Source organism: Trachurus japonicus, chromosome 11, assembly GCF_045865225.1.
Source record: "Trachurus japonicus isolate A0001 chromosome 11, Traja_1.0".
Lineage (NCBI taxonomy): Eukaryota > Metazoa > Chordata > Actinopteri > Carangiformes > Carangidae > Trachurus > Trachurus japonicus.
Window position 1 is genome coordinate 16,484,161 of NC_140917.1, and position 12,843 is coordinate 16,497,003.

At 44.9% G+C, this 12,843-nt stretch overlaps 1 protein-coding gene across 7 annotated transcripts in view; it reads right to left on the bottom strand.

The window, feature by feature from the left end:
- The window catches only part of LOC146978555 (RNA-binding motif, single-stranded-interacting protein 3), a 260,610-nt gene that overhangs the window by 58,953 nt on the left and 188,814 nt on the right, over positions 1–12,843 (bottom strand). For all 7 annotated transcript variants that reach the window (XM_085791302.1, XM_085791295.1, XM_085791297.1 and 4 more), the window contains 2 exons: positions 5,298–5,455; positions 925–1,004 (listed from right to left, as the gene is read on the bottom strand). In XM_085791302.1, coding sequence (XP_085647428.1) covers positions 925–1,004; positions 5,298–5,455 — 238 coding nt within the window. The remainder of the gene's footprint in view (positions 1–924; positions 1,005–5,297; positions 5,456–12,843) is intronic.

Consider the following 12,843-nt stretch of genomic DNA (forward strand, 5'->3'; position numbering starts at 1 on the left):
TGAGTATTGTTAATGAAATTGCCCCGGGGGTGAAGGAGATCTCCTCGGCATCGCCCTGTCTGGCCCTCACGTCCTGCCGGGACGCTCAGGAGGCTTCGAGCGCTGCAGCACCTGGCCACGAAACTGCTTAGGCAGCGTTTTTGTCCTTATCCCGGTCTTTCCCTCTCCGCATCTCCCTTTCATATCTTTACTCTCCCTCCACCTCACGTTTCTTTTTTGCTGCCCTCACTCCCTTCGAGACTTACACTGTTTTTAACATTTCCAGTTCTTTGTCTTCGTGTGTTTCAAACTTCTGGGAAAGGGACGCCACTCCGGACGCTGAATACAAGACACATTTCTCTACTAGCACCCAACGTGACACTATCTTGTCTCTACATCTGTTTCCATTTTGTGACACTTTCTTTCACCCTCTTTTCGCTGCCTGCTCTCTCCTTAGCCGGCTTGTTCCACTGTCTAGGGTGAATGCAGAAAAGAGAGATAGGAAGGAGAGAGGACACAGCAAGAGAGACCAGGAGCAGGAGAGGAAAGAGGGGAGAGTGCAAGCTCTTAAGTAGATTGCAAAGAACAGCACAGAGGCATGAGTGTGAATATTAAGCGATTTTCTCCTGCCCGAGAAGTTCCAGCCTGCAGCAGCAGCACCACCAGGGAGAGAGAGATGGTGACAGAGGAAGAGAGGGAAGGAGAGAGAGAGAGAGAAGAGACCTATAGAACCGTCAACTATCCAGCCATAGTAAGACAGCTACCTTCAGGTGTCAGAAACAACGGTGTACACAATCTATCAAGCTGTCCGGCAGATCAGAGATGAGAAATTACCATAATTGAATTAGAAAGGAGGTTTCTCATTGCAAAGGTGATGATTTTCCAAGAAAGAAAGGAAAGGGGGTGACGCGAGAGTAATGTAAAGCAAAAGGAGAGGAGACTCACCTGGAATGCCTGGCGGGGTTTTCAGGTATTTCCCATTGAAATGCTGTATCACTACTTCACATTTCTCTGTGGACTCCATCCTGCAACACAGAGGGATACATTCACATGTTAAATTGAACAATATTTGAAGCAGAGGTTGACCAATCATTGTAGTTGAAAAGAAAATATTTTATTAAAATGAATACACTTAAATTTGACAATAAATTGTGACACATGAGGAAAATATCGCTCCGATGACACATCGGTCATAATAGGGAGTCACTGACTAGACTGTGTCCGGCTGGCTGGTTATTATCATTCTGATCATTCCAAAAAAAACCAATGAGACTATCCAGAGTCTGTCTGTCTGTCTATCTGCTGCTGAACGCCACTGACTGCATGAGTCAGAAGTTCATAATGAAATTCAGCGTTTGCAGGGAATGAGTTGTTACACAGCCTCTCGCCCTGCCTAATAGAAAAGAAAAATGATAGAAAGACAGAGCGCAGAGGTAAAATGGATGCAGGGATGCAGAAGAGAAAGGAGAAGAAGGGATATAAGAAGGAGGTAGAAATGGGTGATTTGCATTGAGGGAGGGAGGGAGGGAGGGAGAAGTCGACTGACTCTATTGCCACTGGATCAAACGCTGTGTGGGCCGAGCAGCTGACCAGGAGGTGGGCTCTGATCTCTCACATCACACACAGTCACAGACACTAATATCCATACACACTGCACATCAAAACATGAACATACGTATATCAAACACATTCCAAATGGACAAAATGTACTGTATGCATTATCACCCTGGAGTGTTTTTTGACCAAGTCACACAGACACACATACACACACAATCAGTCCTACTAGAATAACTAAACTGTTTCTAACTTGAGGAAAATGGGGCAAATATGTTAATTTACCCTTTGTATAGACTTAAAAAGCAGATTTTGCCAGTTTTAACTTTTAAAAATATCTTTCCCTCTAAATGACACCCAGTCTGTGAAGTTTGCACACTGCTGCCTTCATTAAAAAGTGCATCTCTGTATGAGCTCAACTCCTCAGCTTCTTTCCCGCACCCTTTTATGGTACCTGTGAATATGACGCTGATATAGCACTGGTTATTTACATTCAAAATTCATACATTTCTCATGAATTTCCTCACAACTGATCATATTTGGACTCATAGGTCTTGTGGGGACATTCAGGCCATAAAGTCGTACTGTGGCCTACACTATGACTGATGTTTGACTCTGATTTTTTTTTCTGTGCTTGAGGGAATTTATCCTTTACATCATTTGCACACATTGTTCATATGTCACCATGTATTCTTTAGCATAAACATACAACGTATGAGAATGGGAAAGTTTTTAAATGCAGGCCTGAGTGGCTCCTACGCCTTTATGGTAATGCTCTTGGAATGTGCAGAATTCATTGCTTTCCAGATTTTTATGCTTCATCTGCTCTCACCTCCTCGAATACTCATATCATCCTGTCAGCCTTTCACTTCTCCATTCTCTGTCTCTCATCCTTTTCCTATCTCTACCTTCATCTTTCTTTCTTTTTTCTTTCTTTCTTTTTTTTTTTACCATAGCTTCTTTATCGCTCTCTCTCTCTCATCCATCTTACTCCCGGCCCGTCTTCACCTCTTCTTTTTGACGTCTCTCTCATTCCTCCCCGTCTTTCAACCTTGGTCATTTCCTCCATCTTTCACTGTTACCCTCACTCCCTCATGCCCCATCTCTCTCACTTTCCATGCCCTCCTTTCCTTCCCTCTCTGTCCATCCTTTTGTTTCTCTGTTACGCCCTTCCCACATAAACATCTTTCTCCCTTTTCCTCTCCCTATACTTCTCCTGTAATCTCACATCCTGGCCTCATCCATCTCTCGCTAACCCTCTGTGCACCCTTTTCTTCATCACCCTCTGTCCTGCTTGTTACAGGGACACATGATACAAACCAGTCTTTTAATTTGCACTATTTATTTTCCTCTTTTAATCATGCCAATGTAGTTTTATTGGATAGAAATAAATGTACTGTACAGTAGTGTGTTTGTCTTTACATATAATATGAATTTATGCATGAACACAATTCATTATGTGTTTGTACACACTCTGTGTTCATACACACTACTGCACTTCAACAGTTTCACAAACATGCCAGTAACCCCTCCACAATGCTTTCACTGTAGCAGGCAGCTCAGTGACACAGAGAGGATCTGCACGAAGCAGCTAACCTCTTTATCTCTTTCACTCATGCCTAACAACTCAGTACACTGTACAAGTGCACACTCCACTAAGTGCTTTGAAATAATGATTTATGTGGTTTTGTGCTCCATCATCTGAACAAAAGATGTTTTGCGATTATTTCTTGGGAGGTTCTTGCTGCCAGTCTGGGCAGGCGCTTGAACGCACCACCCTTCTCCAAAGCTGCTTCCGACTAGACACGTTGATGCTTCGCTTCTCCCGCTATTCCCTAGCGCTCTCCATCCGGCTCCCCTCTGGCTATTCATTGTTTGCCTCCTTCAGTCTTTCCAGCAGTACCACAGGTAGGTAGACAGAAAACAGGTGGGCAGACAAGGAGTAAATATGTCAGGCAGGCTGCTAAGCAGTCAGCGAGAAACAAACCGGTCAGCCAGGCTGTCTGTTGGTCAATCAGACTGTTGTGGTAGCCAGGCAGTCACCGAGGCAGCCAGGTAGGCGGTAAGGTATTGTGGCTGTTCTCTGTGTTCTCTGTGTGCTGCTGGTTAATGGCATCAGGTGCTGCTGTCTGCAATGATTAGTGCTGGGGCTGGAGTAATGGGCTCTGATATCAGTAATGGATCAGCCCACAAACACTTAGCTCAGTTTACTCTCTCTAATGCCCCTCATGGCCCAACCCTCAGCAGCTGTCTGTCTGTCTGTTGACACAGCTAACACCAGCTCTACAATTAATAAAACACATTGATTCTTCTTCTTTCTCCTTGCATCTCGGTCTGGCTTCTTTTTCTGACCTGTACTTCAATTACCATTGTTCTCTTTTGTTTTCTAGATTCATGCATAAACAATAAAACCTTTTGTAATTCTTCTGTTTAATCCTTATCTAACCAAAACAACACTCGCTCTCTCCTCACGTTGTCTCCCACACACCCACACTCACTTTCTATTCCTCAGTCTTTCTCCATCACATAACACCTTCCCCTTCCCATCTCCTGGTTTTTCTCTTTCTAATAACCTCTATGATTAGTTCTTTTTACCTGGCTATTGTTTCACACTCGTGTCCCTCTCTCTCCTGCTGTCTCACTCTCCCTTTCCATCATGCCTCTTCCTCCTCCCACGGAGGGCTGCTTGAACAGGTGGCCTGTGGCAGGTTGCTGCTGTGCTCTGCTTGTTGGTCTGCAGGAGGCTGCCTACCTGTCTGTGTGTGTACGTGTGAGAGTCTGCCTTTTGCATGTGTGTGTTGGCATACGCGCGCACGTGCACGCACATGTGCTTATTCAGGGGTGTGCAGGCATGTGTAGCGGCCTATCTGTGCATATGCTTATGTTTGTGCATAAATGCCTGTTTATATACGTGTGTAAGTGTGTGTTTGTGCTTGTCTGTCCTGCTGTAACCCCCAGTAATAGAGCAGGGAATAGGAGAGGAGTTCAGCCAGAGCAGGTGATTAAGAAAAATCCCTGCAAGATGGCAGTTCTGTGGCCGTCAGTGGCCTCCTCTGGGTAAACAAGGGAGGAATCTGTGGAGAGGAATGAGAGCCTGGTGGCTGCTGCCGAGGACAAGGACAGAGCGGTTTATGACTTTGGGGGATTAACAAGCAGAAGTGGAAACTTTTCTAAGTAGAAAAAGAAATAAACTGTCCAGTGATAGGCTTGGTGGTGGAAATAGAGCAGCCCTGACTATACTGTATGGACAAGGGGTAATTGGCGCTGGTATCCATGAAATGTGTGCGAATGCATAAGCACAAGCATCCACTTAAACACGCACACATTAGAGCACGCAATCGGATGCACAGGCATAAACAAAGACAGACTCATCCACTAACAGACGCACTGTCAAACAGGCTCAGGAAAGAAACAAATCACCTTTAAAAGTTTCTGTTGCCTGGAGGCAGGGTTCACCTGACGGGCGTCTTTATAGAGTGAATATGTGCATGGGGTGCACAAGTGGGTGCCTGTGTGTCAGTGCATTTGTATCTGTTTGTGTGTGCACATCCATCGATGCATTTCCTGGTGTGTGTGTGTGTGCACTACTTAGGTCAAACCCATGCAAAAAAAAAATCTGTCCCAGCTACTAGACCATAGAGTAAGAAATGAGAAGCATTTGACATAAGCGTAGTGTGAGCACACTGCACTTGCATTAATAGGTGCAGCAAGGGAATATATTGGGGAAATATTCCACCTTTAAACTGATCATTATCGTTGCATACCTGGCAAAACCAACGCCTCTGCTGACCCCGTTGGCATCCCTCAGTATCCTCGTGGAGATGACGTGACCCAAGGGTTTCAGCATGTTCTCCAGCTCCTGCTCGTCCATAGACACCGGCAGGTTGGAGATGTACAGGTTGGTGGGGTCTTGCTCTTGTTGCTGAGGGTTCAGCGATTTGAAGATCAGGTGGGGAGGAGAGAGGAGAAAGGAGAGAGGGGACAGAAAATATGGTATGAGGAATAATGTATCATCATCAGTCACAGGAATTGTGAAATATGCATCAGCCTTGTGTCATGAGGCATCACGGAACACATAACAATGCTGCCATCAGTGCAACCAATCCCTGGCTGAACTCACATGATGTCTGGCCTTTCTGACACTAGCACATTCATCTGTTCACATGCGATATGGATACATCAATAGTTCATTGTGCTGGCTCCGTGTGTGAAAGAACATGAATATACGAAGTCTTTATTAACATCTTCCGTGCTGTATATATTTTTAACAAGAGCTTGTATGGGGGCTTCTGGGTCTGTTTGTTCTACACCAGTTTTCAAGTGTGAAGAATCAGGAGAGAGAAGGACAGAAACATAGAAAGTGAAACTGTGTAGTGTGTATTGTACAGCAGTGTTTTCTCTGTAGTGCCTTGGGGCTGCTCCTAGCTGGGTGAGGCTGCACAGCTAGTGATGGTTTGAGCCTCGGGTAGCTGAGGGCCCAGTGCGCTCTACAGTGAAACAGCTGGAAACAACAGCCATGGTCCCAACAGTCAACCAGTCGCAGAGGCAGAGCTCACAGCTCACAGCCACCATGTACGTCACCCAGTTATCCATCTACTGTATCCATCCCTCGACTCAGTCATTCTCTAAATTGAGCATGAAACAACATCATGTCAGCCTTATCTCCAATTATGTATCTATATGATGCTGTATGCATATTAGCATATTTTTCAAACATAACAAATTACATTCACTCCATCCTCCAACCCAGGTGGTAAGCAAACAATCAGGCAGCCAGATTCTGATCTGCTGTCAGTTCTCATCCCATCACATCTACAGTAAGCAACATCCACCTCTCGAAACTTTCTGTGCAACGTCTGTCAGGACGATCAGGTTAAAGTTATGAAGAACAACATAACAGAAATCATTCATACAAAAAATGAATGTTGTTTGTGGCCAACATCATGAAATGAGTGTTTGACCACAGCCATACTGTATTTTGTAAAGATTCACATCCACTTCAGTCAACAGATGCATGTCACTGACCTAGTACCGCCCACTTCAAACTTGAGGTCCATTCATTTCAAGTCACTCCCATGGATGATGCTGACAGGTAAACTGATGATTCTGACATGATCTGCCATTATGACTTATACGTAGTACATGTAATCAAAAACACATTTAATAACATTCTTCCAATAACAGGCTCTCTGAGTGCTACAGTTTAATTCACTTTTGATGAATAAAATGAAGAGGATGGTACTAACAAGGATCAATGCCATGAAGAATCGCAATATTCTGTGTGATTGTTTGGATCTATATCTAATAATAAGGGAGGCTTTGAATCTAACAATAGCAATTCAGAAAGAAATATATCTATAAAAAATATAAGATCATATTAATGTTAAAGAAAAATGTCACATTAGTTGGGGAGGGTAGGCTGTATCGGCTGAAACCAGTCTCATAAAAACTGGTGGAAAGAGAAACAAGAACAAGAAGGGAAAGTGTTGATTAACTCTGACTGGAAAGAAAACGAATACAGCTGGCACAAAACTAAAATTTTCTGTATATGTATTTCTCCTTTAAAGCTCAAGCAGCCTTATAATCTGTCAGTAGCACCACGTTCAGTTGATTTGCGCTCAAAAAAGATGAGAAACGTCAAGTTTCAGTGATCTATTCCACACACATATGCAATATGCTAAACAGCGACTTAAGAAGTCTGCGTTCTTCACAGTTGGAGAGTCTTTTGTGGAGATGCACAACTGTGTAGAACTGTGGGTACAGTCGCAGGTAAACAATGTCTTTGAGGATCTTTACAGACTCTGTGCTTTGCCACAGGCAACACTGTCTCACTCTGTCTTGTGTTTTGCTTTCTGTTGACGGCAGAGGAAGAGGTTAAGGAGGAGGAGAGGAAGTGCCTCCACCGGCGTCCTGCCTCCATCTCTCCATCTGTCAGAGGAGAAGACTGGTCCCTCCCCTGATTAATTAGCCGTCTTATCTGACAGGACATGTTTGATCTGATTAAAGCCTTCGGGAGAAAAGCCGGTGCCCGATGTGAAAGCAGGAAAACTGTGGCTATTTTTCCTTTAACCAGGAACTCAGTTACCCAACTTCACGGCGAACTAAACTCCTCCCTCTTCTGCAGATTTGTCACATTTACGTGCTTCAGAGCGAGCGGGAACGAGCTCACAGGAGTTTGTATAACACAGGATTTGGCAGTGAATGAGGCTTAATTAAATCTGCCCGTAAAAATCTACTGTACACGTGTCACTCTGCTGCTAAGTCCCTTTTGCTGTGTGTGGCTGTGCAGCTGCGCTTCCCTTTGAGTTTCACTGGATGTGTGAGGCGATGTTTTTCAGGATTATGTCAAATAGGCTTCGTATTCCAGTGCAGACAGGAGGTCTGGATCAAAGAGTTAACTGACTGACTCACTTACTGGGCTAAGTCAATGATACAAGACTCTGTGTGTGTGTGTGTGTGTGTGTGTGTGTGGACGTGAATGAAGGCACATTCTCCCGTAAGCGTGTGACAGTGTGTGCGGTGAAAGAGTACGACAGAACGTGAAGCAGTAATTTGTGTGCGTGGGCTAATAGTAGAGAACTCCTTTTTACAGGGGGGGATTAACGTGGGGAGGCCTCGTCTATGCACGGCCGCCTTCACTTTTCTCTTTGATGACGTTCCGCACCACAAAGCCCTAAATACCCAGATGAGAAGGTTACGTGGAGGAGTGGAAATGGGAGCATTTTGACGGGAGGTGAGATGGGCTGGCCCGTTCCACAAGGAGATTTAATTTCCTTTAATGTCAGCCTTCGCACACGCTCTGCTGTCAGGCTATGAATGAAACGGTAATTGAGGTGTGTGCGCTTTGTGTGTACCTGTGTATAAATCCTATCTCAGAGTAATTATGCGTGTGCATTGGATATATAGACTGTAATATTGTGCCTAGGTATGTATTGGCTTTTTTTTTTTCGCTTTTATGCGCCTATGTCTCCCAGAGGTGTAAGAACGCCTGGCCCTCGTGGGTGTGTGCGCGACGGCAGTTGTGTTGTGTCCCCTCGCCATTGACCAGCGTTGAAGAAGGTTAATGGAAAGGCTCCAGGCTGCGTTGGGCCTTTGATGAGCATAATTCCTTCACCTTGCCACCAGGAGGACAGGAGGAATCCAACTGTGCGTGTGACAGGAGGAGGAGGGGGGTGGGGGAGGGCAGCCGACGTGTCATTTCCCGCTGACGGATGGCCCCCTTGCTAGAGCTGACAGCCCCGTAGCAGTTATTTCATTTCGACACCCTGCTCTGTTTACCTCACTGTAATTTCTGAGAACATTACCATGCCACGGGGGAGGAGGGAGGGAGAATCAGCAGAGAGGGAGAAAGAAAGAAAAAAAAAAAACAAGACGGCAAGGAACTGGGAAAAAGGGGGGGGAAAAAAGAAGTAGATCACAGTGCAAAAGGTGAAAGAGTGAAAAGGTAAGAAAGAGGGAGTAGGAGAGAAAGACGGAGGCGAAGGCGGCCGACATGACAGGCAGATATAACACATTAAAGGAAGCCCTTGTTGCCTTCTGACAACGCTTGAGGGAAAAGAGACGTTAACCGTCAGAAGTCTCACGTTGCGCCGATGGGGCTCTCAGGGCTGTATCCATTTAACTGATAAAAGTTAGACAGATAGATATGTGTCTTGACTGGGGGCACTGCATCTGACGTCGTGCTGAGGCTCACAATTGCCCTCACTGTCTTTCCAAACGCTCGCTCCTTTCTCCTACACCGGATCCTTTCCCCCCCATTCTGTCTTTCTCTCCCTTGACCTCTCCATCGCCTCCTCCTCCTCCAACTCTTCCTTTCACCCCAGGACACTCACTTCCACCTTCTCCTTTTTCCCAATCATCTATACCTCCCTTCATTTTTCCAGTCCATTCCTGCTCATCAGCTCTTCCCACCACTGTTGCCAATCACCCATCACCTCCACTCTTCATCCTTGCTTCTTTCTTTGTCTTTCTCCCTCTCTATCCATTCAGCTTGCTCAAGAGATTAAAGCTGTATGTGTAATTGGCTCTACAGGGCTTCGCCGCCGTTCCTTTAAGCGCCGATACACTCTTTGACGAGGGGGTGCGCTTGTATATGAGTGCGTATGTGGTTGCCAGTCCTTATTATAACCCCCTGCTCTATTCACTTCCCTCAGGTATGCCACTCTGGCCTGTTGTGTGACTAACCAGCAGCCTGAAGGAGCACAATTAAAGCTAAAGACAATGGGGGTCCATGTTGTCTGGTTGGTGAAAACTGCAAAGAGGCAGCAGCTGCTTGGTTGCTGCTGCTGCTGCTGCTGCTGCTGCGAGGGTGTGTTGCTGACAAGTATGCTGACAAGTTTGTTTGGGGGAGGGAGCGTTACTGTGCTCTTGTATATAGGTTGAGGATCTGTACTCAGATCTTGCTGTGGGAGCCTGAGTCTGCAGAATGCCTTCAAAAAGACAAACAGGCCAACCAAGTGGAAGGAAGTAGAAGGGGTGGGATTCAGGATAAGGGAGTTGGAGAGGAGAGAAGCATATGATCGCATCAACTCACTTCAAAAGCTCGAGTTTAATTTGTGAGGAGCCAGAGAATTCAGAGACAAAAAGGTAGCACTACAAAGGAGCCATCACTCCGTTTCCTCGACACATTCGGCCTATTATCGTGCCCCCTCTGTGACAATCGACTACAAGTCCTATCCACATCCAAACCTCTACACTGTGCCCCCATCACGGCCTGTCTCTGTCCAGCAGATACACACCATATACCTGTCAGGACAGACAAGCTGCAGGGGCCTTGAAACCAGAGGTGTACACAATGTTTCACAGTCAGGCTGAGACTGTGGTGGGAATATTTGATTTTGTAAGATGCTGTGCATTAATCAAACAGACAAAACAGTTTCACACACAGGTTCAAAGTGTGTTTTCTGCAGTGGCTACTTTCATTTACAAAGGGCAGAATCTATGGACTTGAATTTCCATTACAAAAACACGCTGAGACACGCAAACACAGATTATAATCCGATATAAACCAAAATATGTCCAACCTGGACCCGTTAAATCACAGAGCAGCCTGTTACAGAGCAGAAGAAAGAAAGAAAGACGACAAGAGTGCAGGCTGGTAATGCGTGAGGTCCTTCTGCTGCTCACCGGGGGAGAGGAGGCGGGGGTTGAATGACGAAATCCACATTCCTGATTCAAACCTTCTGTTGGAAACAAAGGGCTGCGAGGCAAAAAGATCTGCGCCATCACTCAGGGCGGCCATCTTCAGCCCAATTACCATATTACGTCTGAACAAACAGCCTAAAACACCTGTCACTTAAACGTGGATTTAATAGCGCGGCGATAAACAGGTGTTGGCAGGGGTTTAAGATAAAGACCGCAAACATACCATGGAGGAATACATTTGTCAGTGCTTCAGGAATTGAATTAAACTTCTTTTTTTTTTCTGTAACAGATATCATCTCTCCTCTAATTCATAATTTGAATCACCTCAGCGGGCAGCCCGGCTGTAATCGCTTTGGACTGAGGGTTGTAGAGGAAGCTCTGGTTGTGCTTCTAATGAAATGTTGCACAAATATTCAACTTATCAGCACATGTTTCCCTGTGTGTGACCATGTTCCTGTGGATGGGAGAAGACGAGAAAATTAATAGAATACCAGTTACCCTTCAGACATCCTAACACTTCACTGCACCGATCCAGAGGTATGTCAGAGTGCTCTGAGCACCACTAGAGGGTTTAGGGCACTGGATACTGTATGAACAGCAACATGACAACCAGCAGAAACTGGCACCACATTGTCAACTTGTACCTGAAGAATGTGCTAGCACCAGCCTTTGTCGGAGTGTAGAAATGTTTTCTACTTCAACTAAGGTAGAAGCTTCTTTTTTTTTGCAATATTTTGGCATTTAAAAAAAAGGAAACTATGGATGAACTGATCTGCACTCAACTCAGGGGAAATGCCTACATCGTACCTTTTACTGAACAGGTAGTTTTCTCTTTTTCCAGTCTGAAATCCAAAAATCTGCATAACTCACTACATGGAAACCACTGGAATTATTTGTCTGAGATGTGGTGCCTTGTGCTTGTACTGGCAGAAACTGAAATATTACCAAAATTGCAGTTACCTAAAATACAGGAACTTTTTAACAATGAAAAATATGTCTTCTAACAATAAAACAAGGCAGTAACCCAAGATTCCCTGGCCTACATATCACATTCTCCACAGGCAAGTTTGGTGAGGATCCAACATAAACCCTCCCCTCTCCTGTGTATTGATATAATATTGACACAGTCAATCACAGTCTGCTTGTCTGATCTGTCACTGTCTTCCCTGTAAACTACCACACTGACCATTTCATTTTTGCGCATTAGGACGCTCACATGATCGATCTCTCTTCTTCGCTGCAAGAGCAACATGATTAGTTATCCACTCATCAACAGATGGTGGCTTCAAAAATGCCCATTAATTAACCTCTCTGTGATTTTTACAGAAAAAAAAGTATTTCAAAGTTTGTCATAGTGCACAAAGTTTTTAAAAAACATGTCTTTTTTTTTTTACAAGATGCAAAAGATAAGAGGAGCAGAATATGAAGCTCAGGAACAAAAGATTAGAGGTTCACCTTGCTCATGCAGTGTTCCATTTGGCTGGAATTCAATGTTACCTGATTAAATAATAAAAAAAAACCTTGCAAATTACCATACGCTGCTGCAGAGCACAGCTTAATACATCACATTATTCAGCTACAGGATTCTTCCCATGAGTGCAATCCTAGCCAATGACAACTAAGTGTGTCCTAGCAGCCCAGAGGCACCGAGGTGTTTAGTTTGGTTTTAAGATCTACGCTCATTCACTCACATAAATACACACATTGCTCCTGCGCAGCAATGCATCTTATACTTGCAAGTCACACACACCCGCACGCAAACAAGCATACATGTGATTGCACACCAACAAACACACACATCCACACACACACACATTGTCAATCTTTGTCCTATTACTGCTTCTGGAAAATGGCTTTCTAGCTACTCTGTATTATGCCGAGATGATAGATGCTGTGTAAGGAACAAAAGTGGGTGATACATTATTGAGCCTTTGAGTATGCTAACACAGCGGTGGGGCTTTGTTTTACTCACTCTCTCAGCTGGGCCTGCTCTCTGTTGGCGCACTGGTGAAATATTCATCCAGCATAGGGCGCAGGGAGCGCTGTGGCACAAAGCTGGCTTTTGATATGTCCTTCCATGTGCCGTTTGACTGCGCTGTTGCATGCAAATTCAAGCTAAAGTACAGGGAACCCTGTCCCGTACAGAGGACACCGAAGGTCAAACTC